This window comes from Excalfactoria chinensis, chromosome 1, assembly GCF_039878825.1.
Source record: "Excalfactoria chinensis isolate bCotChi1 chromosome 1, bCotChi1.hap2, whole genome shotgun sequence".
Classification (NCBI taxonomy): domain Eukaryota; kingdom Metazoa; phylum Chordata; class Aves; order Galliformes; family Phasianidae; genus Excalfactoria; species Excalfactoria chinensis.
The window spans coordinates 158,311,589-158,337,641 of record NC_092825.1 but is presented as its reverse complement, the minus strand read 5'-3'; the positions used below and the strand labels follow the sequence as shown (position 1 = coordinate 158,337,641).

Here is a 26,053-nt window from a genome sequence, read left to right as displayed (position 1 = left end):
GTTACCAGCTGAACGCTGACAATAAGGCCAGGGAAACAGGGCTCAGTGGGAGCAGATGGAGCCCCCCTTGCTGCAGCAAAGGCCCCAGCCCCATCCAAAGCTGCATGCAATGGGCATTTTGGGTGCCCAGGATGTGGTGAGCATGGGGAGCCCTTTGGCTCTCAGTCTGCCTGCATGATATCACCTGATTTTAAGATATCCCAGAGATAGGGCTTCACCTTGACCACCCCGAGGCTACTCACGTTTTGTCATGCAGGCATTTCCAAACACTCAGAAGTCCACATTTAATTTCCTTATACTTAAATGTAATCCAAGGGGAAAAACAGCATTCACTAGAAATAACGGAAGGAAAAGAATGAACCAAGACAAGAATAGCAGAATGTCTTTGGTTGGAAAAGTCCTTAAAATCATCTGGTTCCAACCCTCAGGGAACAATGAATTAATACACACGCGTTGTCCATCAGCACTAATCCTGACTGACTTCCATGGCTTGAAGATCATACGCATAGGCGACATCTTACAGCCGAACAGCCGCTGCAAGTCCTGCTCCACCAGGACAGTAGCGTGGAGCTGGGAGGAAAATGAAACCCTTCTGTCCCTCATAGGCAAAGCAGAATCCTGTGGTTCAGCTGAGGGGCTGCTCTGGGGACAGAGATCCCTGCCTCACACCCCGGAGCAACTCCCCCAGCACCCCCAGGATATCCTGCAAGCCCTGCCCAGTGTGGGCGCTGCAGCCCCGCAGCATCCACGGGTGCTCTGCCAGCCGTCCCCTGCACAGTTGCTGCCCCAGCTCAGCAGGAGCCACGGCCCCTGGCAGCTCCTGCTTGTTGGCCAGGAGGAGGACGGGGACCTCGGCCAGACCAGGGTGGCTCAGGGTCTCCTCCAGCACCGCCAATGCTTCAGGCAGCCGAGCCGTGTCTGCGCTGTCTAGCACGAAGACCAGGATGTTGGTGTCCTCCAGGTAGTGGTGCCAGCTGGCCCGGAGGTTGGGCTGCCCCCCAACGTCCCAGAGGTTGAAGGACACACCGCAGGGTGTCCGCATGGCCTCCACATTGAAACCTACCGTTGGGCACGTCTCCGTGGCGTGGCCGCCCTTCAGCTGATACAGGATGGTGGATTTCCCAGCGAGGTCGAGGCCCAGCATGACCACACGCGCGTCTCTTTTGCGCCAGCCTTTGGAGAGCAGCTTCCCCATTGAGACACTGCTGCAGCCAGTGCTAAAACATATATACATATAGCTAAAATAAAACGTATTTCTTGGATAATATCAGTTAATAGCAGAGCACTCTGTCCTACCTCCCTTAGATTTGCTGAAGGAGGAAACAAGCAGCCGGCCTTGGCTTCTGTGCGCAGCTAGACCAAGGCAGAGCTGTTATTTCAGAGGCATGGAGCAGAGCCAAGGAGCACAGCCCAGAACTACGGCGTCTGCATTCCTGCCCTGCTGCCTCCTGCCTCCATCCTGCCCGCAGCCTTCCATGAGCTCCGCCAGCATCCCGCAGGAAGAGCCGGGCAGGCGGCGCAGCGGCACAGCACGCTTCCTCCCAGCAGGGACAGGAATCCACCAGCTTTTGTTCATTGGCTTCTGGAGGGGAAATCCACCCCCAGCCGGACAGGAGGAAACCGGGCTGCTCCGGGAATGTGCTGAATCACAGCTCACGGGGTGTGGATTTCAACACAAGACAACCGGCAGTTTGCAGTCTTATGAGCGCACAACACAGATCTCAGCTCAACATCAGTTTTCACGGCGGTGATGAGGGAAGGCTGAAGTATGTCCCATACAGCTGGGCTGGGTGGCGCTGGGCTCACCATAGAATCATAGAATTACTCAGGTTGGAAAAGACCTTGAAGATCATCAAGTCCAACCGCAGCCTAACCAGTAGCCTATCTCTTAAAAAACAACCACAAAACAATACCACAACAACAAACCTCTGCTAAATCATATCCCTGAGTACCACATCCAAACGGCTCTTAAACACATCCAGGGATGGCGATTCAACCACCTCCTTGGGGAGCCCATTCCAGTACCTAACCACCCTTTCTGTAAAGAAGTTCTTCCAAATATCCAACCTAAACTTGCCCTGGCGCAACTTGAGGCCATTTCCCCGTCGTCCTGTCACAAGTCAGTAGTGAGAAGAGACCTGCCCCATAATATAGAAGTAGGAAGAGAACTATGATAAGCAGTGCAGTGATCCTAGCCCTGCAGCCCAAGGACTGACCAGCGGCCTGATCCAGCTGCTTGGCTCCTATTTGCCCACCAACCTGAGGGGACCTTCCTCCCACACTGCCCTGAGCCATAAGATCAGCACAGGGGGTATTTTGTGCCAACGTGTGCCGTGAAATGCCCCTCGAATCCGTCGTGTTTCTCTGCCTTTGCTGCTGCTCCCCTTCTCTGAAGCCGGCCGAGTGGTAAGGGTGGTCTGTTTCTGTCCCATACGATGGGTGAAAGCGAAGAAACCCCGTGAAACGTGATTTTAACTGCGTTTTCTCGTGCTCACCACGGAGCGTCACTGTTGCCACACTTTCCTCAGCGAAGAGGCCACCTCCGGAGGCATCAAAGAGCGGCAGCCCCTGAAAGTAAGGAAAGTACGGAAACTAGAAGCAGCAGCAGCCCCCATTTCCTGGTTACGGCCTTGTGAAACAACAGCACGCTCCCTTCCTGGATCCTCCCCCACATCCGCGTCCCGTCCTTGAGCTGCAGCTATAGACTCAGCGCCGAGCTAAAGCAGAACGCAGACACCGACTAACAGCCCTTTGTCAGCCCCAGCCCCGCCCCGGGCGCTCTGTGAGGGACGCCACGCACAGCCGGGAAAGAAAAACAAATGGCGGTCACGTGCCCCGCCCCGTGGAAGCGAAGCGCCAATAGGAGACGAGGAAGAGGGCCGCGTGACGGTAGGCGCGAACAGTCAAGCGGGAAGGGGAGGGGGGGAGTAGGGGGAGCGTGTCACGTGACGAACCCCCTCAGTCCGCTTGCCGTCGCTGTCACGTGAGCGGTAACGGCGGCGCCGGAGGATGCGGCAGCGGCCCGGTGAGGAGCGTGAGGTAAATTGCGCTAATGACTCAGCTTCTCATTGGAAATAAGAAGGAAAATGCGCGTTGCGACTGGGACTGCAGCCTCCTTATGGTGGCTGCAACGCTGCAGCCTGAGGAAAGGGTGACACAAACGCACGGCTGTTCTCAAATAGTCTTTGCAGGGGATAATCTCTGGAGAGTTAACGAAAGGTTTTTGTTCTGTTGGCAATGGGTTCTGTTTTACCAGCGGGATATTGTCGTGTTGTTCTGTCCAGCGGAACTATAAACTCCATAAAGTTTTACCTAAAGGCGTTTAAAACAATGTGGTAAGCGTTGTTTTCTGGGGTTTTGTCCTTTTCTTTCCGTTAGGCAGGGATTCATGTCTGCACGCCGTGTGGAAAGCAGCCTAATGAGGTATTGAATGCATAGGCAGCAGTTCAGCACTGAGCGTTTGAAGGGCTGCTATCTCTGAAAGCACGGGGCTTTCGGTTGGTTTTTTCCCCTTTGAGTGCCTTTGAGTTCCATTTCTTTTCAGCACAATGCGAGGCCACTTTGGTTTCCTTTCTGACAGCTCATTCTTTCTCGTTTATTTTTAGCATCACTGAAACTCAGTCATCTCTGTTTCTGTTCCTGTTTGGGCTGCTGATGTTGTTGGGTGATTTCAGAGATGTCAAAGTAGTTAGAAGAGGCGTGGCTGATACAAGCTCCCTCTCCTGGTTGGTTCTGCAGTGTTGGAATACAGACACGGCATACAGCAGTATGGTTGGTGTGCTGTTGTTTATCACGGGTCATGAGGCAGAAATAAAGGCAGATAAGAAGAGCGGGAGGCAGTGTTTCACAACAACACCTTCTGTACTTACAAGGATTTCATAGACTCACGGGATGGCTTGGGTTGGAAGGGACCCCAAGGGTCATCACGTTCCAACCTGCCTGCCACAGGCAGGGCCACCAACCTCCAGATCTGGTACTAGGTCAGGATTTCTCACGTTCCTTTTCCTTTCGTAGAAACGTGGGCATTAAATGTAGATATTAATATCTAAGTGACAGATATTCCTGAGAACTGCTGCTGTGTTATGTACAGAATCAAAGCAATGGCTTGTTAGCTCATCTATGGAGACGGATATTTGCCTACAGATTAAAATAACATCACTGCTTTGAATTCCAGCTGGGATGCTTGGTGCTGCATTGCACTTAAAAACTTCCCATTCAGGTGCAGGTGTGTTGTAGTGGGGTCCAGGCCTCTCTGATTATCAGCACGAGTCAACTTAGCTCTTTTGCTTATGTTGTACAGGAAGGTGAGTGAAGGACGCTGTGTCCCTCTGCGCTGCTGCTTGCAGCGATGTGTCTGAGGTCTTCTGGATCAGCCTTTCACTGCAAGGATCTGCCCAGAAGAAGCCTTTTGCTCCTCGTGTTCAGCTAGCTCTGGGGCTGAAATGAGTTCCAAATTGTCATTGGAGAGAGCCTGGTTTGCTACACATATGTGTGGCACCCAAGGACTCTTACTGGAAAGCTAGGAAAGTGGCTAAGGTTGTTAAGGAACCTATCTTTAGGTGGGGGGAAAAATGGTGCTTATGCCTAAGTTGGGCATTTCTGTGGGAAGCGGCAAATAAATAGTTAAGAAAAAAATATGTTTTTCTTGGCAAGTTTGCATTACGTAGAGTAAGTTAAGTAAGTGAAGCTGAGAATGGACTGAGTTGGATCTTGGTCTTGTCAAAAGAGTGAGGTATCAATGTTGGTTTTTTTTGAGTGATCGGTAACATTTGAACATCCAGCATTGCAGGATTCACTGCTGGTCTTAAATAACACTTTCTGAAACACTTTGCCTTACTTGTCAGCACAGTTTTGAGAACCAAGCATCAGAAGCAAGAATATCTGAAGCAAATAAAGGAGAGAACTAAGCATCAAGGAGTTCTGTGGAATTCTCCAATGAAAGCTTTTTGGATCTCATGAGAGACTTACTGATAACTGTGGGAATGGATCGTAGATTGACAGTAACAGAATCCCTCCAGGATGTAAGCAATGGTAGAGTAATTTTGATGGGCAGGATTGAAGGCCTAAATGAGCTCTGTAGGTTTCGTTGGCTGTCGGCTTTGTTCTTGAGCTGGTGCAATTATCCTGGGGAAACTGGGAAGAAGCAGCATTGTGTAAGGACATATTATGGAATCATAGAATCACCAAGGTTGGAAAAGACCTAAAAGATCATCCAGACCAACCGTTCACCTATTACCAATAGCTCCCACTAAACCATGTCCCTCAACACAACATGTGTGTGTATAGGTAACATCTATTATCCAGGCAGCTGATTCCAGCTTGTTTCCGAGTAAGAAATGTTGACAGTTTCACTCAGTTTTTCTTCCCATGTTTTTCACTATTCAACTCTACAAACCAGAAAGTGGAATGGTGGCTGTTCAGTAGTACTGGATGCAGTTTGCTTATACATCCGGTTGCGTAAAGGCCACTCTCCTGCTGTCCTACCCCAATCATTTGCTGTTTGTTCATCTTAATACATGGAAATACAATGAAATATCTCATATAGGATAGAATGTTATTATACTCTTGGACACACCAGTTAGCACATCTTTTTACTCATCTAAAGGAAATGATTTTACTACCCGTTGATAAAAGTGTAAAACACACCTTTAGATAAGATTTTCTTGCTTTTAATTCTGGCATTGTCATCTCACTTGCAGTAAGTCCGTGAGACACAGTAACATCATGGTGGATGTGGGAAAGTGGCCAATATTTACCTTACTGTCACCTCAAGAAATAGCATCAATTCGGAAAGCGTGTGTGTTTGGTACATCAGCCAATGAAGCTATATACACAACGCACAATGATGAGGTAAGGCTTTGCTAAAATGGAGCAGAGTTTGCAAGCCTGGGTAGACTATGATTTCTTCTTTCAAATCCTAAGTAGGATTGAGTCCCCAGTAGTAGAGTAGCTGAGAGAATATGTTTTTATGTGACAATATTGTCTTTCAGTTCTGTGATTGTATACTTTTTATAGTGCAGTTCCTGCAAATGAGAAGCCTGGCTTTCTGGCCTACACGGGTCTGAAGCATTCAGACTCATTAGTTGTCTTCCTGAGTGCCTCAGTGCTGACATTCGAGTTTAACTTCTGTGAGTGAAGTCTTTGACCCTCAAAAGTCCATGGTAAAAGTTCTGCCCAGGGTTTCATGAAGGCCTGGATGTCACCAAATCCATGTACACCTGAGTGTAAGTCATTAGAAATCAGCCTTCCTCTGTTTTTCAGGTGTTTGTTTTTGGACTGAATTGCAGCAATTGTTTGGGAACTGGAGACAATCAAAGCACGATAGTACCAAAGAAACTAGAAGCCTTATGTGGGAAGAAGATTTCCAGTCTCAGCTATGGAAGTGGACCACACGTTGTACTTTGCACTGAAGGTAGGAAGTGAATGTTTAATACAGAAGGATAAGTTACAGATTTAAGTTCTGCTTGTATTTAACGAGAGTGGATTGGAGGGCAGTTGTATGAATTTGTTAATTGGATCCTAATATACGTAATAATGCACACAAGGGGGATCTTAAGCAGAATGTTAATTAATGTTTCCCTTACACCTCTATTATGTGATAACTGCAGTTTTATGATATCAGCTGTGGCTTACTTGGTTTAACCTGTGTGATTTCGCCTATTTCCACTGCAGTCTAGAGGTCATACCATGCTACGTGTAGTAGTTGTACACAGCATACATAATCTGTCGGTATCCAAAGGAATCTTGTGCTAGTTTCAGTGCTTTTAATCTCCTTTTACTGTCTTGTTGGCACTTTTCCAATCCTTAACATTCTATCTTAATTTCCTCAGGATTTGTGGTAGTTTTATTGCATACTTAAATATTTTTGCAGATGGTGAAGTGTTTGCGTGGGGTCATAATGGCTACAGCCAGCTTGGGAATGGCGCAACCAATCAGGGCGTTACTCCTGTTCAAGTCTGCACAAATCTGTTGCTAAAGAAAGTGATTGAAGTAGCTTGTGGCTCTCATCATTCCATGGCGTTATCGTTTGATGGGGATGTAAGTTGAAACCTGTTCAAATCTCTTAATTCCTTCTTGAAGTGAGTGGTGTAGGTGACCTTGCAGCCTGCAGTGTGGCTACAATGCAACCTTTGCTATTGCTGCCCTGACCTAACGTGTCCTTTACTTCAGAGCAGACTACTTCAGAGCAATTTTCTCCCCACTACTTCCTACCTCTCCCCACAACCCCTCCCCCAAAGAAAAGAAAGAATAGGGTAATAAATGCTTGTCTTATATTTGTTGTATGTTTCACAAGGAGGACACCAGACAGCTATACCACTTACGGAGGGAAGACTCTTTGTGATGTGCAAAACTGGAGATGACTTGCTTTGCAATTGATACTAAAGGGGTTTGTTGAGTTGGTAGTGTTCACTGGTTAGCCTTCAATCTGTTTCATGCAGTCTTCATGACTTCCAATGTTATTATGGAAAGAATGTTGCTTTGTGTATCTCTGCATACTTGGTGTAGCTGCTGAGCGAGCACTTGGTTTGTGTGCCAAGTCTGCTTTATGCTATTTGTTTCTGTGGCTTGAGGCTATGTGTCATGGGGAGCATGTCGGATTATTCTCCATTTAGTCAGATTTGACCAATGTGTGTGTGTGATTTGGAACTGCATTTTACTGCATGGAAGAAAGCTTGAGTCAACTCTGCTTAAAAAGAAACAACACGAAAAGCACTAACCTTTCTAGCAATGAAAACAGAAACTGCAGCTCTTTCCTAGTATCCTACTAATCTGAGCACATCTGAGTTGTGGTTAATTATGGAGTCATAATACCGCAGTTAATACAAAGGAGCTGAGGGTAGGAAAGAGAGTGAGTTAATTTAAGTGGAATGCATTATATCTCTGAGAGGAGAGCCTGTGCTTAGAGAAGATCTTTGTGCTGTCATGTTTGCTTGGATTAAATGATAAAATTTGATATGTAATTCTTCTCCATGTGGGCAGGCAATAGTGTTCATGTGTTAGCTTAACTGCTGGTGTCAGCTACTGTGGTAGTTGCCTGGGGTGACTGTGCTGTCTTTGGTAATAAACATAACGTGTTTGAAATCTCAGTGGAAGAAGGGAAACTTCTTTGTATTTCCCATGGAGCTGATGCTTGCAGCTGGCTGGCCATTGTGGTTAGTTAATGTACTACAAATACATCCATGGCATACCCTGCTGTAACATAGTCCATTTGTGCTCTGAGGTTTTATCTGTTGTAGAATCAATTAGGTTGAAAGCAGTGAAATATTTTAAGTGGAGTTTTATTTTCAGAAGGATTTGGCTGCAGAAAGCCTTGTGGCTTGATCTGAAGTTTCAGAGAGGCACTGGAGTTGGAAGTAACTGGAGTTGGAAGTTGGAAATACTTGGAATAATTGATTTGTGCTGTTGGTTCAGTGTGAGTTTGATGCAGTGCAAGTAAAAATCGTGAAGACATTTCTGTTACTGAAATACATATTGCAGATCAGAATATTCAGTAGGAATCTAAGAGCCAGGAAATACAGGTAATGATAAGCGAAAGACTAATGCTTCCTTTTCTCTTCAAATTAGGCATGACACGCGAGTTGTGGGTTTGTGTTGCCTTGTGGTGGTGATGTTACTGGTGTCTGACTCTTGGCTTGGTGAACTTGCTCTACTCTAGGTTTACTAGCACCCTAGGGTGTGTATATTTTCCATAAGGTATCTTTGTCAACATGCATGTCATTAGCATGTCTGTAGTGATTATTTCCTGTAGGACAAACTCAATAACTATCTGGTTTATCACAGAGCTATCAAAAATAGTTTTGTGCTAAGGGCATAACTTCAGTAAAAAATACTGAAGAAACGGAATGTCCAAAGTTGCAAGTATTTTTATAGCAAGCTACTTTCCTGTCTTTTGGACTTACATGTGAAAGAAGGCTTTTCTAATACCGATTAGCTGTGTGCTGCTGGCAAACTTGGAACTGTCAGAAATGCTGCTTTTTGTTAATGCCATTGTGGAATGAGGTCATGTTACTTTGACACTCGACCTGATAAAACCAGCTGCTTTAACAACTGGAAGACAGAAAAAGAGGTATGATTATCCTAGGTTAACCTAGGTTATTGTTCTCTCAAGAGTACTGAACTGTGGGGGCTTCAGTGTGTCTGAGAATCACAGAATTGTAGGGGTTGGAAGGGACCTCTAGAGATCACTGAGTCCAACCCCCCTGCCAAAGCAGGCTCCCTTTCCCTCCCATGAATCACTTTCACTTGAATTCATGTTTTTCCAACGTCACGAAAGCACGAATTCCATTCATTCTGCTCTTCTAGTCCAACTTCTACTTAAGGTGGAAGCACATTCCTTGTGCTGGCTGAGGTCAAATGCTCTGATTCTGTAGTAAAAAGCTGGATAAGTGCAGTGTTCTTATTTGTTAGGTCAATTCTGTTGCTGTTAATTTAAAACAGGTGAAAATTATCTTAAGCATTTAAGCTAGTTAAATAGGTTGGTTTACCCAATTTGATCCTGGCTATAGTGCGATTATTATTTATCACTGCTATTAAGCTTACTACAGTTTCGTTTTGTTTTATGGACAGCTGTATGCTTGGGGCTATAACAACTGTGGTCAAGTTGGATCAGGATCTACAGCAAACCAGCCGGCTCCTCGGAGGGTTTCAAACTGTTTGCAGGATAAAATGGTAGTTGGCATTGCTTGTGGTCAGACCTCCTCCATGGCTGTAGTAAACAACGGTGAGGTAAGCACTGCTGTGTTCATTTGCTCTCTTTCAGCTACCCTGTCTTATGATATTATGGTCTGAGCATGGAATAAATGCAGATATGAAGTGCTCAAGTTACAAATGTGTGCTGTCTTTATGTTAAATGTTCCATCTTATAGCAAAAACTGCATCGGAATCTGCCTTCATTCAGTCTGCATCTGCAGGAATGTGAGAGCTTGTATTCAGTATCTTCATCATTTCAGTAGCTTATTGAACATATGCCTTGATGAGACTTTTGAGAGCACACGCTATTAAATGGTTAATCTTTCTGCTGAAATACAGGGAGTGATTCTAGTTTTTGAATGTGTTGCTGAGCTGCCAGCTCCAAAAAAAACCCCAACACAGGAAGAATCTGAACGTTTCCCTACTATTGTGCAACGGTCCCATTTCAAATTAGAAGTTTACATACTAACTTGACTCTACGTTTGAACTGTAACTTCAAATCACTGTGTCTCAGGAGTTAACGCTTTCCTGTGACAGGAGGAGCTGCAAAGGTCCTTGAGTTTGAGATTAGCTTTAATTTAGTCTTTGTCTGTCCACCATAACAAAACTAAAGGAAAAATTTAAGCGAAGCTGGGGGCTTCATCTCATATTAATCCAATAGATGATCAGATTTATTTTAAACATGGGAGGAAAGTATAGGGAAAAAAGTCAACTGAACCTGTTAAAGCTTGCAGTAAACTAAACCCTGTGTCATTAAAAGCTTTATTACTTCAAAGCGATGTATTTTTGAACACAATAAAAGCGTATTTAAAATGTAATACAGGATGGAAAAGCTGAATACAATCAGTTGTACAGTGTAGTTAGTATCTGCCATCCTTCCCTGTATTCCTTTTGGAACAGTATACAGGTTTCTTCTAGTAAGTTATCCTTTTTGCACTTGTGCCTTGATACTAAATCTGAAGAAAATACGAATGTATATTCTGTATTTCTAGGAGGCTGGCTTACGTTTGTTTCCCTTTTGCCTTTAGGTTTATGGCTGGGGTTACAATGGTAATGGTCAGCTGGGTCTTGGAAACAATGGCAACCAACTAACGCCATGCAGAGTGGCAGCATTACATGGTGTGTGTATACTCCAGGTATGTCTGATGTAGATATGAGGAATGCATTCATATTTCTAGCATCTGTGGAAACTGTATCTTTAGTGTATTACTGCTGCTTCTGGATTTCACAGCCCTAATGCTGAATTTACTTGGTTCCTTCGAATTGCATTAGGCATATAAAAAGGGGTAATCGCTCTGTAAACTGCTTGCTTATGTGAATGCTTTACGTTTGGCCAGCGTAACTGAGTAAATGATGTCATAGGTAAAAATTACATCTTTGTTACAGAGCTGTATGAGTGAACTGCAGTAGGCAAATGCAAAACGGGAAACAAGGGAATGAATATGTTCCAGTTAGGTTCTATGTTGGTACTCTAATTAGCCCTTCTAATGTGTTTTGTGCTAGCTTTAAGTACCGAGGAATAACACATTTTATTAGGTTGAAGATAGGTTGATAAAGAATGCCTGAGGTATTTAACATCAGCTAGACTAAGGTAATGTGCGTGGTAATGTTGTTCTTGTCTCTTTTTTGTGTAGTAATAATGCTTATACATTTACTTACAGATTGCCTGTGGCTATGCACACACACTAGCACTAACAGATGAGGGTTTGCTCTATGCCTGGGGAGCTAACACTTATGGGCAGCTGGGAACTGGCAATAAAAGTAACCAGCTAAGCCCACTACAGATCATGATGGAAAAAGAAAGGTAATCTTTCTGAAGCTGTTTCTTTATTGATATATTTGGGGGCACGTTATGCGGTCTCTAGCATTGGAAGCATGTACATTTGGGGTGTGGTGGACTCTATTTCTGTTGCTAACATTAAAAGCACAGGAAAGCATGGTAACTTTTTCTATCGACTGAATGCTTTTTGTTCTTTCTAAAGATGATTGAAAGTAAATAATTTACACTTTCCCAATGCTGAAAAAGAATGACCAAGTGTTCGACTTCCGTAAGTGTGGTTCTTTTGGTGAACAATTTGGAGCTATGAAATCAATGAGCCAAGCTTTGATGCTACATTGAGGCCTACATTAAATCAGTTTTCTGAAAGAGCCTTGGACAAGTGCCTCTGGGCAATGGTCAATTATGGAAACAGAACTCAATTGACAAGCTTGTTAGAGCTGTGGCTCAATGCTCCTGCTTTCATCAGTGCTACCATTTAGCAGCTCCTCAGGTTTGTAGTAGATCGACCTTTGTCCACACTCTATCAGCACTCGTATAATATTTGACATGTAAGTCCTATGGCTCTTTTGCTGTTTGCTTGCAAACACAGACCTCACTCCCTTTCTCTCGACCCGTGTGTATACCTGAAGATCATCTTAATTTAGAAACCTCATGGTCTATAAATCCCTTAACTTGTGTATCTCTTATGTCATAATCTCCTTTTAAGTAGGGAATACTCGTGGCTGACTGCCTTTTCCTCCACTTGCATTGGAATGTGAAATACAGCTGAGCAGGATCTCTGAACAGTCATTCTAAGAAGTCATTCCTGTTTTTTTCCTGTTTCTCACCCTTTTCATTAAATGAGAAAGTGCACGATGCTGGGATTATATAAGGGCTTTAAGGGTTTGGAGGGGGGTTGGAATAAGGGTAGAAGGCAACACAGCAGAAACCACTGAGGTGAAGCTGGCTTGTCTGTGAAGGAAGTGGCTCTAGTGAAGTGAAGTATTTCATTTGGTGGAGCTGTGTTAGAGTGAGTCCAGAGGAGGCTGCAGGGATGATGAGAGGCTGAGGGGAAAAAGGAGCAAGGAAATGTTCAAGTTCTGGCTGGAATCTAAGGGAGAGACAAGTCACTTGAACTCACTCATCTTGACTTGATGCTCTTGGAAGTAGTACTTTGAGTGAGCTGTCATTTCCCACTGTCACAGGTTACCTAGATTTACCTGTATCTGTGACAGGGCAGCCGCCCCGTAGGGCCTCCCCTCCCTCCCCTCCCGGGGCCCCGGAAAGGAAGGGAAAATAAAACAGTGGCAGCAATCTAAGGAGGAAAACTTATTTTACTAAATATGATATCGAAATACAATGATTTGGGCTAATAAATCGAACAAAAACAGAGAGAGAGAGAGTCCCCGAAAACCGAGAGGCCTACTGTGAAGTCTAGGCGACACGGCAGGAATGCTTCTCACTGGAGTATGGATGAACTATACTGCACATGATGTTATGATGTGGAATATTGACAGCAGCACTACAAAACTATGACACCCATGAAGCATATAATGCTTCTCCTGATCCTTTCATTTATGTAACTCTTCTGTCACTTACGCATAAAGTTGCTGACAGTTCCCTTAATGATGCATTTTTAACATGGGGGAAAGCCAGGAAAGCATAGCTTTTACTTTTGAGCTTACCCTAGAACTTCCCCTGATTTTTTGCTTGTTGTCTGGGCAGAGATGCTGAAAATATCCTTGGCAGTCCTTTTAATGCAGCTGTGATTCTTCTTGGTTCTAGCACAAAGGGTTTCTGTAAGCCATGGGAGGAAAAGAACAGATGTGTGCATCAATAGCACACTGGAGACTTTACTTAAAAGGCAATGATCGCTCTTTAAGAATGAGGAGTTAAGTGTGTTTAAACAGACAGTGCTTCATTTGAGCAGGAGCTTGTTCCAAACCGAGTTTCAGCATTAAGGGAAGGAAATCAGGGTGGTGAGGAACTTGTGCATGTTTTCTGGAAGTGATGGATGTCTCGTCCCTGCAGACACACAAGGTCAGGCTGGATGGGGCTCTGGGCACCTGATGGAGCTGTAGGTGTCCCCGCTCACTGCAGGGCAGTTGGACCAGATGGCCTTTAAGGGTCACTTCCAACTCAAATGATTCTATGAAAATAACAGCAAAATTAGAAGCCAGAAACACAGGCAGCAGATCAGATCTCTGTTTACATCTAAGGGAGGTAAGGATTAAAAGGAGGGCAGAAGCGTTGCGTGGAAAAAAAGGCTTATTGAAAAATGCATGGGATCTTAATTTCAAAATGAGAGAATTTTCACGTCTGTTTAGAAAGAAGTTCTGTAAAGTGCTCCGTAATATCATAGTAGTATTATAACTTTCTGGACTGTTCACTATCTATAGGTTTGCAAGTTCCATAAGCGTTTATCAGTGAGAATGAGTATCTAAAGTGTATTGCTTTTAAAGGTGAGGGTGGGAAATACTGTTTTTCTTCATCTCCTTTCCATAGTAATGGAAAAGGTGGAGAAATGTCCAATAATGTGCCACTCTTAAATAATTATCTGTTCAGGCAGAGTCATGCTTGTACAGGACAAAGAAGTGCAGGAGTGCAGGGACACAGCTTGCTCAGCTGTTCTTTTGGTGCAGCACTTTCTAAGGTCACCCAATTCCATACCTTGAAGTATCTTACAAGGTTTCTTCTGTTTGCAGGGTTGTGGAGATTGCAGCCTGCCACTCCACTCACACTTCAGCTGCCAAGACGCAGAGCGGCCAGGTGTACATGTGGGGCCAGTGCCGCGGCCAGTCTGTGGTCCTTCCCCACCTCACTCACTTTGCCTGCACTGACGATGTGTTTGCTTGCTTTGCTACCCCTGCTGTTATGTGGCGTCTTCTCTCAGTAGGTGAGCTTAGTTTCAGTAACTTAGATTTTCAATTTTTATGAAGTATTTCCAGATTGAGTATAAAATATATTTGGATATTGTTCCTGTATTTTAATTCTTAACCTAATATTTCCAATTACTCAAGTATTTACATCAAAAGCCTTGATTCTCTGAGCGTTTTTAATCTCCATCCTACGTATATTTTAGGCTATAAAACCCTTTTTCTTTTCTCAGCTTTTTCTTAGTGAGAGTTAACTGCATAAAGATTACGTTCTACTTCCACTTGTGGTGGTTCTGCCAAAGAAATGAGGCAGTCACTCAGGACTGGCTGTACTGGAGTTCAAATCTGCAGCCTTTTTGAGGAATGGACTTAAGGTATTTGGAGTGCAAGTCCATCATCAGCACAGCTTAAACTGAGCTGGTGACCGAGGGGGAAAAAAAAGCACGTGAGCAAGTGAATGGGTATTGGAGTTTATTTAACCCCACTGAGATGCCAACTCTGCATATGATCCATGCAGAGTAAACTTGAAGAGCATGGGTTGTTTTTTGTGGCAGAAATATTACATCTATTACAGTACTTCCCTACATTATAATAATATATGTAATATGCTGTTATACATTTTAAACTGTCCCTAATTATGAGTAGTAGTTAGCATGTGGATGATCTATATGCAGTCCTGTGGGTTGCTGGAGACAAGCTGCATCTTCCTTCAATGGAAGCATTTTTTTCTCCTTCTGTTTTCTCCTTCTTTATACTTCTGAGATGCATAAAATAAGGGCTTGAAGTTAAGTTACCTGAAAACTTAGGGTTCTTGCTTTATTCAGTCTTAGCCAGCTTGTGCTGCGTATCTTGCTAGGATTTCTAAGGGTACAAAACAGGACCTCTCTGAGGCCATTGCAATAGACCTTAGTATTAAGAACTGTCGAAGAGCTGTGATCTCGCAGCTTTAAACCCCTTCCAAAGTTGCAGAAGTTCTCTAAGGGTAGTGTGTGTTCTCAGTACAGTCTCCCTTCTTGCAGCAGATCTTGTATTGTCACAATGGACTGATAAACTGAGTATAACAGCAGCAACAGTAGATGATATTGGTGAGCTCTGGCAGAGACTCAACCTGCAGGCTATTGCTATATACTGTGTCTAGAGTGAGTAGTAGGTGGTGCAGGTTGGCCAGAGATGAGTTTGCAGGCTGGTCTCTCTTGGTGTAATCTAAGTGGTAGTGCAGAGCAGAGCTGACCCAGCACTATTGCTAAGGCTGCTGATTTCACTGCTGGTCCGTGCGTGGAGAGTGAGAAAGTGAGTTCTCCATGTACTGGAGAAGCTCCTTGGTGTGTTGGGTAATGAGGTGGAATGGGGACTGCTGACCATTGCTGCACACACCTTGTGGAGCAGGCCTCGCCAACAGGAAAGGGTAATAGATTCATTCATTCGAGCCCTGATACTGAGCTGTTTTCCTTGCCATTCAGTTACTTCAGTGGCTAGCTTTAATTACAGTGATGTATGTGTTCTGTATAAGATGCTTACACGTGCTTTCCTTGTTTAACAATTGTTTCTGCAGAGCAAGAAGATTTCCTAACAGTAGCAGAGTCTCTGAAGAAGGAATTTGACAGCCCAGAAACCTCAGACCTAAAGTTCCGAGTGGATGGAAAGTACATCTACGTTCACAAAGCTGTTCTGAAAATCAGGTAGTGGTTGTATTTCACACAGCTCCTGTGTAAGCTGTACAACCTTTTAGTGTTGCATCTAAGGGGAGAGGGGAAACAGGAGGGGGTGACACCTTAAGTCTGCGGTATATGCTGCGTATCTGTAATCACTTTAAATGAAGTGACTGTAGAGGGCATTGAATCAAAACTCTGCCTTAAAGCAGTCCATACTCAGTTTGCATTAAGTCTATTTGTTGTTACCAGGATAATATATTTTGATAAGCTAGTCTGATTGCGTTGTATACTGAAACGTTTCTCTAGCAGAGGTTGAATTGGTTTTGTCTCGATACATAAGTGTAACAATGTACATTTTATTAGCATCCAAAATATGGACCACTGACTGCTAAGCTATGGTAACACGTGTGACTGTTGTAGAGGGCACCCAATACTCACTTCAGAGGGGCTATAATGTTTCATTCATGTGTACATACCGTAGTGTTCCAGATGTGTCTTTGTCTCTCAGGTGTGAACACTTCAGAACCATGTTTCAGTCCTATTGGAATGAGGATATGAAGGAAGTGATAGAAGTAGACCAGTTTTCTTACCCTGTGTATCGCGCCTTTCTCGAGTACTTGTATACAGACAGCGTGGACCTCCCGCCTGAAGATGCAATAGGTATTGCTGTGATCCAGTTCTGTTAACAGCATCTGGAGAAACTGAGGGAGGGCGTGAAGAATAAGTGTATTAATTTAGCTATGTGAATCAGTGTGACAGCTCGCCTATTTACAGAGACAAGCAGGATTGCAGCGTGTGGATTACAAAAGGCCTTTCTTCCTATCTGGTGGTCAAATACTCTTCTAAAAGAGTAGTGGCCTACTTGCAAGAAGTGTGTTACAGTCATATAGAACCGCACACAGGTTCTGCCTGTACCCTGGGATAGTAAATTGTTGAAAGGGCAGAAATAATTGCACGTGACTAATGTGATGAAGTTTTAATTGCAGGGCTTTTGGACTTGGCTACGTCGTACTGTGAAAACAGACTGAAAAAACTGTGTCAGCACATTATCAAGAGAGGGATTACTGTGGAGAATGCATTTTCATTGCTATCTGCTGCTGTCAGATATGATGCAGAGGTAAACTTCCAAAGTTCAGTCTCTTAAATAGGTGGCTCCTTTCTGACCTAAACATTTCATACTTATGAAATGGCAAGATTACAGCTGCTCTGTGAACCAAGTCAATTTTGAAGGCTGAGGACCAGAGTGTGGAGAAGGAGGAAGGTCAGTGAAACATCGTGCATGTCTGGTGGTTGCGTTAGTAGATCACCGGCATGAAGCTTTGTCATGTATCAGGAAGTATCTCTGGGCTTTCTGCAGTCCTTTGTGCTCAAAATAGTATCCGTGCATCATATTTGCAGCTTAGTTAGTTTTTAATGTGCTCTTTATAAAGCAGTTGGTTCACAGGGAGTGAATCGTGTGCTTTTCCTTGCACTTGATATCTATCAGTAGGCATGGAATGCCTTAACACAGCTACTTCAGAGACAAGTCAGAGCCTTGTGTTGCATTGACAGCTTGATGTACCGTAGTGAAGGGCTGCCTGAGTGTCTGAATTATGGCTTCAGCTCTATGGTGATTAAAGATCGCCTTGGTGCGAGTCATGGAAAGCAGGAAGCTTCAGCCTCAGAAGGCTTGTTGTGCAATGGGTGCTCAGTGTGATTGATCCTGACTGTAAAGGGAAGCTGGAAATGAAGTGAGAGTGGTTGGCCCAAACGCTACATTAAGGAGAGAGTGGGCAGTACTGAAGGGCTGCCTTGTTTGTTTAAAACAATAGTTGAAGATGTGTTGTAATGCCAGATCAGAGCTTGAAATTGCTTGGGGGACGGAGCTCATTCAAGGGTCTGCGTGTTTGGAAGGGCAGCGGGTAAAAGGACTTGACTAATATAAAATGCTTGTAGGATGTGATTGTAGGCTGTTCTGGGGGATTGGGTGCCTGCATGACGTGACTAGAGCTAGTTCAGGTCTTCCTTCTGACTGTAAGGTTAAAACCTATCATTGGATGTACTGACTGTAAGGTTAAAACCTATCATTGGATGTACTTGTGCCTTTTTTCACGTAAACCTGTATTAAATACAACTTGCTGGGGGTACATCCATCCACAAATGAAATTTAGCCTTTTTTATATGGAGTATTGAATTTTCCAAGGTTTCTTAATAGTAAAAGGATACCGTTTGTTGTACTCTGCCGTCGCATTGACTTGGTATGTGGATTTTTAATAAAGCAGTGCAAAATGCTGTGATGCGTACGATGTAATTTTGTTTGAAATGCTGCTTGATTCTGTTCTTTAAAAGCAAACCCTCAGCGTTCAGTTCTAATCAGCTTGTCTTTTTTTGTTGCACGGATGCCTTGCAAGTCAAGATCTGCAGCTTCACAAAGCCTGCTGTTAGGCCAGGGCTCATTTCTGTATTGCTGTTGTGTCAAGATCTCGCTGGCACACAGTTGCTCTAGTTGTCAATATTGAGCTTAAGTGAACATCTGAATAGTAACCAGCCTTTTTATACCTGTGGTGGCTTAAAGAGCTGTGCACAGCTGTGCCTTACTGCAGCACGCAGCCTGCTGAGCTAAGGAGGAAGGGTGGATTCTCATGTAGAAAGCACAGTTCCATAAGTTGGTTAAGCACTAACAGAACGGGGAGCTGCTGTTCTAGAAGGGCCGTGGCATCTTCCTTATAGCAGCTTTGCTCTGCATCACGAGGAATTGATTTCCTCCTCCAAGGGGAATTGGAAACAAACCAGTCTGAGCGGGAAGCGTTCTGCGGTCAGCATCACATTGTCAACTGCTGTCTTTTGTTTTATAGACGTCCTTTCTCTCTGACGTCATGTGGGTGCAATGATGGTTCTCTGGGAGGCTTTTCTAATCCTTAAATGGAAGGCAGTTCCAAGTAGTCTCAAATATCTGGAGCGCGCTTTCTACAAGAAATGCCGTATTGTGCCACAGTCTGTTTTTCTCTCGGGTCATCTGTGAGACATGATGTAACCTGGGTCTGTTTCTAATGAGCACAAGGTCTTCTGCATAAACTCTGCTTTCACGTTGCCCGGTATACGCTTGTGTTGAGCCTGGTGATGGGCAACTTGAAGGCTTTATGTAATTAAGGAGGAAGTTGAGCAGCCTTACACGTAGATCTGAGTTCATATTATGGAATGGAAGAGCTGAATTGTCTTCATTCACAGTCTTGGTCATGTTTTGCTATCATACCGATTCCTGTTATTTGGGTTATAATGGCTGTCAGGAAACGTAAACGAGACAGTTCATGTGAGGGAGCTTGAAGGAATACATTAAAAACCAGCTGTTCTGAGCAATGTGAGTGCAGCTGTATAGGGAGAACCAAACTACGGCTGGTTTGTCCTCATAGCTGCTAGTGGGGGTGGAATCATTTTCTGCTGTGTTTATGTAGGGATGCTGGGAGGGGGGAGGAAGAGGTTGAAAGGTGCTGGGTTAGTTTGTCTCGTTCTCTGCAGAAGTAAAGCTTAGAAAGGCAAACGTTGGTGCCCTACTGAATGTAAGCTTTGTAATGGAAGGAAGATAACGAGATAATGAGACTTCTTTCTTTCTTTCTTTCTATTTAGGACTTAGAGGATTTCTGCTTTAAGTTTTGTGTCAACCACTTGACCAATGTGACACAAACGACAGCGTTTTGGCAAATGGACGGTTCCCTGCTAAAGGAATTCATTGCTAAAGCCAGTAAATGCGGAGCCTTTAAGAACTGAATCGAGGATGGAAGCGACGGGCATCTGTAGGGTGTTTTGCAGATGTTAACGGGTTGGTGCAACTGCGCGGGTAAAAGCATTGCCTGGTCTCCTGAAGCAGAAGCTGTGGAAGGCAACAGCAAAATGTTCTCTGTACTTGAAGATTGAATTGCTGTAAAACTGTCAAGCGCCGTAATTGCTCGTATTTACATCTGGTTGGAGGAACTAGCACAAAAGCTTCAAAGGAGAGAGTAAAACTGCAACATCCATGAGACACCAGGTGATGCTGAGGACTTTTAGGCTCGGAAATCCCATTTCTAGTATTGCCTTTTAAATATACTGTTGCTCTGGGGGCTCAGAGCCCCTGAATGAAGTCACTTAAATCATTAGCTCTCTGTGTTATAAAGAGCCAAAGGGCACGGATAGCTTTGATTGCAGTTGCATGATGTGAATGAAATTGCTGGGTGCTGCATGCAATTAACCAAGCGTATTCGGTGCATAGAGAAGTGTGCGGAAACAATGCATCCTCAAAGCTTGCAGAAGTAACTCTGACAAAAGTACCTCTGAAGAGAGGGGCTGCTCGCAGATCTAGAACTCAGTGCAAGTCGTAATGTATGCTCTGTGTAATCTGCTTACCTAATATTTATGACAGTTAATGGGAACATTGCCCACTTTGACTTCAGTTCATCGGTTCCCCTAGTGGGAAAGGAATGCGCTGTTCTGAAAGCATTTGTTTCATTGTTTTTTTCCTATTAAGTATTGTATAAATTAAAGCCACATGCAATAAAATTCACTTTTTAAAAAAAAAAAAAAAAATTTAAAAAATAATAATAATAATTTTAATATTTAAAAAATAATAATTATTATTATTTTTTAAATTAAATGTCTTGTGTGCTTTAAGGATGGTATTGTGCTGCCTCCAAATAACAGGGCAGGAATGTTTAAACTTGAAGCTTAGATTATTAAACTTGAAGCTTAGATGATTTAGTGACAGGACGAGGGGAAATGGCCTCATGTTGCGCCAGGGCAAGTTCAGGTTGGATATTAGGAAGAACTTCTTTACCGAAAGGGTGGTTAGGTACTGGAATGGGCTCCCCAGGGAGGTGGTTGAATCGCCATCCCTGGATGTGTTTAAGAGCCGTTTGGATGTGGTGCTCAGGGATATGATTTAGCGGAGGGTTTTTAGAGATGGGGTACTGGTTAGGCTGCGGTTGGACTTCATGATCTTCAAGGTCTTTTCCAACCTGGGTAATTCTATGATTCTATGATTGACGTTAACCACAGATTGGGGTATAAACCTTTGCTCAGTGTTGCAGAGCCAAGAGTTTCATAGTGTTGTAGAGAGACAGGATCTTCTACGGCATAACAGGAAGAGCTCAGCGTAAGATCATGTGAGGAAACACTTCCACGTGTGTTAAAAGCAGTGTTAATGCACAGCTTGTTCTAGATTGCAAGCTACAGACTAATATAAAGGTCTAACTTGGTGAGAGGAGGGAAACAAATACGGGGCTGGCCTCATCAGTAGTTCAGATCCTTGCAATGATGAAGAAAGAAGAACTAGCCTGAGCTGAATGAGCTTTACTTCTTTCCATGGATGGTGTACGTTCATCTTGGTTTCCCTGATGGATAATCCTTTCTCTGTGTTAATGCATTGAAGGACATTGCCTTTGTTTTAAGAGGCTGTAGGCTGGCCCTGGAGCCTGTTGTGCCCGTAGTGTTGTCATCCTCTTCAGTGCTGCCTTTGCTGCTGAGGGGCACAGTGTTGGTAAAGCCAAGGGTGTGACAGCCTGCCCCCTCCTAGGCCACATCCTGTCCATCAGTGGAGCTACTGAGCATCACTAAAGACACAGCTTTCTTAGAAACACTTTATTTTCATTAAGTTACCCTCGTTGTAGTTAATCAATCAATGCTTTTCTGTACTCAAGCCATTTGAATGTAATAAAACAGAGGGACGCTGTATTCTTTCTTAATGAAGAAAGGAAGAAGACAGTCCCACAGTCTGATACATTCTATACTATACGCATTGATCAGGCTGTAGTACCCAACCACTTCTGGTCTGCCTGTAACCACTGCTGCTACAGCAGACCTCATATTTTAGGCAGTCAACGAAGAAACACCTGAAAAACCTCCAGCTCACAATTCAGAAGACTCCTCTCTGAGTGCACGTCCTGCTAGTTCATCTTCTTTGGGAAGCCAGAGCAGCACTGTGGGTCCTTTAAACAACAGCGTGTAGATGCAGGCAGGGAAGTGGTTGCTTCGCACAGTCAGCAGGGGCTGCTGCAATTAAAGTGACTTGAAAAAGCCTTCTGTGGCAGCTGCTGATAGTCCCTTGTCTTTGAAGGAAAACGTCCCGGTAGAGGGTTTTATTTGGCTTTACAAAACCTACAGCTGATGTATAATAACGATTTAAAGAGTAACAACTTCAAGTTATCGCAACAGCGAGGTATAAAAATTGAGTTAAAAACACCCAGTCTTTCCTTGTGGCCGTAGCCTGGGAGAAAGGAAATCACTTACACTGACCAGCTGTGCTCTGTATGGTTCTTATCATTAGAAAACATGGAGCACTGACACCATCACTGACAGCTGTGGGGGTTATTCAGACACTGTACTGGATGTACTGGCAGCGCTCTCTTGGGAGGGGAGGGAAACTTCTTTTAACTCCTGCAGGAGCTCAATCTGGTTGTCCAGTCTCTTCCTGCTTTCCAGCAGTTCCTGGATTTTTTCCTCAGTCCCTAATATGGAGGAAAAAAAAGAGGGGGAATAAAGCTTTTATTTATGTTTAGATAGCAATTATTCATGTATATTTTATGTGTTATACATTAACAGGCGGGTCCTCCTGCCCTACTATTAAGGGTAGGGAGACCAACATGTTTAGAGTTAGAAACGGACTGGGGGCTGAGGGTGGACAACAACAGGGCCCAAGGGAACAGCATGGAGCCTTGTCAGGGGAGGGGCAGCTGGGGGTTTGGGACAGGGCCTGCACCAGTGGGCATGAACAGCCTGCATAGGGCAGTGGGCACGGCCACAAGCTGCTGGAGTTCAAGGAGCATTGGGACAGCGCCCTCAGATACATGGTTGAATGATACAGTGTTGTGTGGAGCCAAGTGTTGAACTTGATGCTCCTCATAGGTCCCTTCCACCCCTAAAAGCCCATACCCAGTGCTGCCACAGTGACAGCATCATTCACTTACCTGAATGAATATTTGTCAGTATGTTTTCAAACAGTCCACAGTCAAAGAGCGATATTACCGTCTCTTCATACTCTGCGGGAAAAGAATAGCACAGAGGAATGGTTTACAGAAGCCTTAGGTAGTACCTACCATTAGGTGCAGTGCTAACTAATTAATTACATTATAGTTATTACTTACATTACAGCAATTGCTTGAGGGTTTAAGAATAGCCAAGAGAGCATTCCCACAGCACTCCCATAGCCAAGTGCTAATGGCCCCACATCACTGCTCTGAGGACGCAAGCGCCAGGCAGTCAGGTCACCATCTCTGCAGTGAGAGCAGAGCGGCACCGCAGCCCTCCGTACCTGTCTCTGAAGTGTTGTCATCCATCAGCTTTTCCTGTGCCAAGTGAAGGGTGTCCAACATCTCTTCGAATATGTCATCCAGAAGCCCAGCTTGTTTGCATCTCCTGAGAAAGTCGATTCGGACTGTTAAAACACAAACACACGCACTCTTAAACATACAAGATCCTGAGCACAGCAGCTTGGGCTTCACCCATTCATTTCAGAGATGGAAGCTTTGCTTCAAAGCCCACTTCCAGTCACACAAACACCCAACTGGCTCCTCTTGCTACTCACTCAGCAGAGGGAACCACAGCGTGGTCAAGTTCTTTACTACAGGAGTGGTGAAGTGCTGGCACAGGCTGCCCAGAGAGGCTGTGGATGCCCCATCCCTGGAGGTGTTCAAGGCCATGTTGGATGGGGCCTTGGGCAGCCTGGTCTATTATTAAATGGGGAGGTTGGTGGCCCTGGCTGTGGCACTGCCCTCCTTGCCCCAATAGGCACTTGCAGATAAGGGAAATGGAAGCTTTCAGCATTGCTGCTATCAAACACCTCCAGGCACTGAACATCCATGTAGCACAGCACAGCAGCATGCAGTTGTTGTATAAAGCCAGGCACACCTTTGTGTCTGCTGCTTTTCCTTCTTAGTATCCGTAATCTGTTTTCTTCTGCTGTATCTTCTGTACTCTGTAAGAAAATCAGTACGTGTTTGAACGTCACACGGATGTTTACTGCTCTGTTTGGGGCTGCAAGGGATGCTGCCCTTTTTAACTGCTATTACTGCACATGCACAATATACTCAATAGCTGAGAAATCCCTGGGGACAAATAACCCAGTTGTGAAAGCACTGCCTGAAAGCTGCAGACCATCCACATCCCATCACTCCCTCTAATGCAGAGGGCTGGGGATGGCAGCAGCCCTTCCCAAGGCAAGCTGCAGGCCAGCTTGCCAGCTTCCTCCTAGGAAGGAGAAACCCTGACACCCAGCATGTGGGGAATCCCCATGAAAGCTTTGGTGGAGCCAAGAGAGAATCCTGTAAGAGCCTCTCTTAATACACGGTCTAAAATACTTCACTAACGGAGCCCTTTGCTGCAGCAGATGTGGGTTTCCATTGTAGAACTACTTACATGTGGAATTACCATTTGTTCCATGATGGTGGAAGATCTCGATGCGTGTCTCTTCCTCTTATTAGCTGCATCTAGAAAGCAAGAGACAATGAAGTCTGAGAAATCTGTGCAAATGGACTTTTTTCTTCCAACCAATCCTTGTTACTGTTAATTCACCAGCCTCTCTCCACCATAGCATTATAAGCAGAGGAAAGAAAGCTGGAGAAGCGTAACAACCGCCACCAAAAGCTGAGGGTATTAAAGGCAGTGGAGTGACATGCCTTTCTCCCCTATAGCTCTACGTGCCTTGGATAGCACATAGTAATTGTTAAACCTATTGGAAATCGTCTTGGGAAAGAGGAGTTACTGTTGGAACAGGAAGGGCCATTAGAACGGCAACCCAGCCTCTCCTGCTCCCCACAGACTGTCCTCAGCTCTTCTACGTGCATCAGACTTTTCTCTCTAGGAACATCCAACACTTCCAGCTGAGCAAAGGTTGGAGCCCATTTCCAAGTCCAAGCTGCCCTCCCATCCCTGCAGCACAGAGCAGCAAACCCTCTTGGTCTTTAAGGTACCCTGTCCTTTTCCCATCGCACAGCAGGAGCCTGATGTTTCCATACAGGAATATAGAATGCACCAGGAACAAGGGGGATGTTTCCCAACTCAGTTTTCTCCAGACTATCATGGAACTAAACTAATCAGACTAAACATGCCTGGAGAGCTGGTTAACTCAGAGACACTTCTAACTGCCTCCAAGTGCAGCAAGCACCAGGACCGTCAAATTCAGCTGTATTCCTGCAGCAGAGGAAGCAGCCCTCAAACACAGACTGCATCACCCTTCTGCTACACGTAAAAAGCTCTCTGGGATCCTTGAGAACGAAAGGCCGCGTTTAAGAAGTAGCGCAGTGAATGGAGAAGATGCAGATGCACACGTGGATCTCAACCAACCCCCTCCTGCAAGACCAGAAACCCACCGCTCAACATAAAGGGGGAATAACATCAAGTCTGTTCAAACGGGTTGGTTACCGACTGCGCTATGCAAGCTTTTAAAGGAGATACGAACCAATGAAGCCATTAAAAGATACTCACCGTAGTGATTGCTCCTGTTGCCTGGGTCGTGCTTTGAGCAGAACACTCTGGAGTTTCAGTTCAGTTATAAGAGAAAAAGTAGGAATGAACACATACGCAGAGTTACGCTGACCGATTTCAATGAATATTCGAGCACTTTCCCCTCTGTCCATTCAGTGTCAATGGAAAGACATTCTAAAGAGCAATCAGGATTTTTCCCCAGCATTGCCCTCCAGGAAAGCACCTGCAGTGAAGCCACGCACAAGTTTCTAGTGTTACTTTTGAAGCCTCAGCAGGCTCTGAATGTGGCAGCTTCAGATTAACAGTTCTATCACCCCACCATCCGGCCCTGCTTGCTGCTCAAATCACATCGGATGCATTTAATGCCATCGACACCCAGACAGTGTGTATCACCTGTAATACTCTTCCTGAAACAGTTCATTAAGTGATATTGACACTGTCAGGACAAAATACTGAGGTACTGATGTTACTTCTTCATAGCTATTGACCTTCTGCCTCCTCCCCTGTCCTGTACCAGCCAGGTCTGCTCCACCACTTGCTTGGCAACACTCCTTATCTTCTGCATACAGATATTTGTAGGTAACATAACCCAGCTTCTATCAATGCCTTTCTTACAGATGGATCCCCAGGTCACTTATAAAACAGAA

At 44.6% G+C, this 26,053-nt stretch overlaps 3 protein-coding genes across 4 annotated transcripts in view; 1 reads left to right on the top strand and 2 right to left on the bottom strand.

The window, feature by feature from the left end:
- Positions 1–390: 390 nt before the first annotated feature.
- ARL11 (ARF like GTPase 11) lies at positions 391–1,556 on the bottom strand. The gene is made up of 2 exons (XM_072355897.1): positions 1,297–1,556; positions 391–1,217 (listed from the first exon to the last, which is right to left on the bottom strand). The coding sequence occupies exon 2, from the start codon at positions 1,193–1,195 to the stop codon at positions 626–628; it is 570 nt and encodes a 189-aa protein (XP_072211998.1). The 5' UTR covers positions 1,196–1,217; positions 1,297–1,556; the 3' UTR covers positions 391–625.
- A 1,369-nt stretch (positions 1,557–2,925) lies between these two features.
- On the top strand, positions 2,926–20,597 carry RCBTB1 (RCC1 and BTB domain containing protein 1). Of its 2 annotated transcripts, none has more exons than XM_072359942.1 (12): positions 2,926–3,039; positions 5,700–5,850; positions 6,262–6,412; positions 6,872–7,038; positions 9,568–9,726; positions 10,719–10,826; positions 11,352–11,494; positions 14,155–14,345; positions 15,878–16,004; positions 16,486–16,637; positions 16,964–17,094; positions 19,581–20,597. In XM_072359942.1, the coding sequence occupies exons 2-12, from the start codon at positions 5,725–5,727 to the stop codon at positions 19,719–19,721; spliced, it is 1,596 nt and encodes a 531-aa protein (XP_072216043.1). In that variant the 5' UTR covers positions 2,926–3,039; positions 5,700–5,724; the 3' UTR covers positions 19,722–20,597. The 2 variants fall into 2 exon arrangements, with proteins under 2 accessions (XP_072216043.1, XP_072216051.1); XM_072359950.1 differs by having other exon boundaries at positions 2,961–3,039; positions 6,288–6,412; positions 19,581–20,499.
- Positions 20,598–21,560: 963 nt separating this feature from the next.
- The window catches only part of SETDB2 (SET domain bifurcated histone lysine methyltransferase 2), a 31,201-nt gene continuing 26,708 nt past the window's right edge, over positions 21,561–26,053 (bottom strand). The window contains exons 20-25 of the mRNA XM_072343086.1: positions 25,407–25,453; positions 24,339–24,409; positions 23,832–23,898; positions 23,236–23,358; positions 22,892–22,963; positions 21,561–22,432 (exon numbers count right to left, since the gene is read on the bottom strand). Coding sequence (XP_072199187.1) covers positions 22,293–22,432; positions 22,892–22,963; positions 23,236–23,358; positions 23,832–23,898; positions 24,339–24,409; positions 25,407–25,453 — 520 coding nt within the window. The 3' untranslated portion in view covers positions 21,561–22,292. The remainder of the gene's footprint in view (positions 22,433–22,891; positions 22,964–23,235; positions 23,359–23,831; positions 23,899–24,338; positions 24,410–25,406; positions 25,454–26,053) is intronic.

Bases quoted from the DNA above. Each gene is read 5' to 3' on its own strand.
- RCBTB1 (XM_072359942.1), top strand. From the start codon at position 5,725: ATGGTGGATGTGGGAAAGTGGCCAATATTTACCTTACTGTCACCTCAA. The intron at 10,827-11,351 runs GTATGTCTGATG...ATTTACTTACAG, and splicing joins ATGGTGTGTGTATACTCCAG to ATTGCCTGTGGCTATGCACA. The intron at 11,495-14,154 runs GTAATCTTTCTG...TTCTGTTTGCAG, and splicing joins ATCATGATGGAAAAAGAAAG to GGTTGTGGAGATTGCAGCCT.
- ARL11 (XM_072355897.1), bottom strand. From the start codon at position 1,195: ATGGGGAAGCTGCTCTCCAAAGGCTGGCGCAAAAGAGACGCGCGTGTG.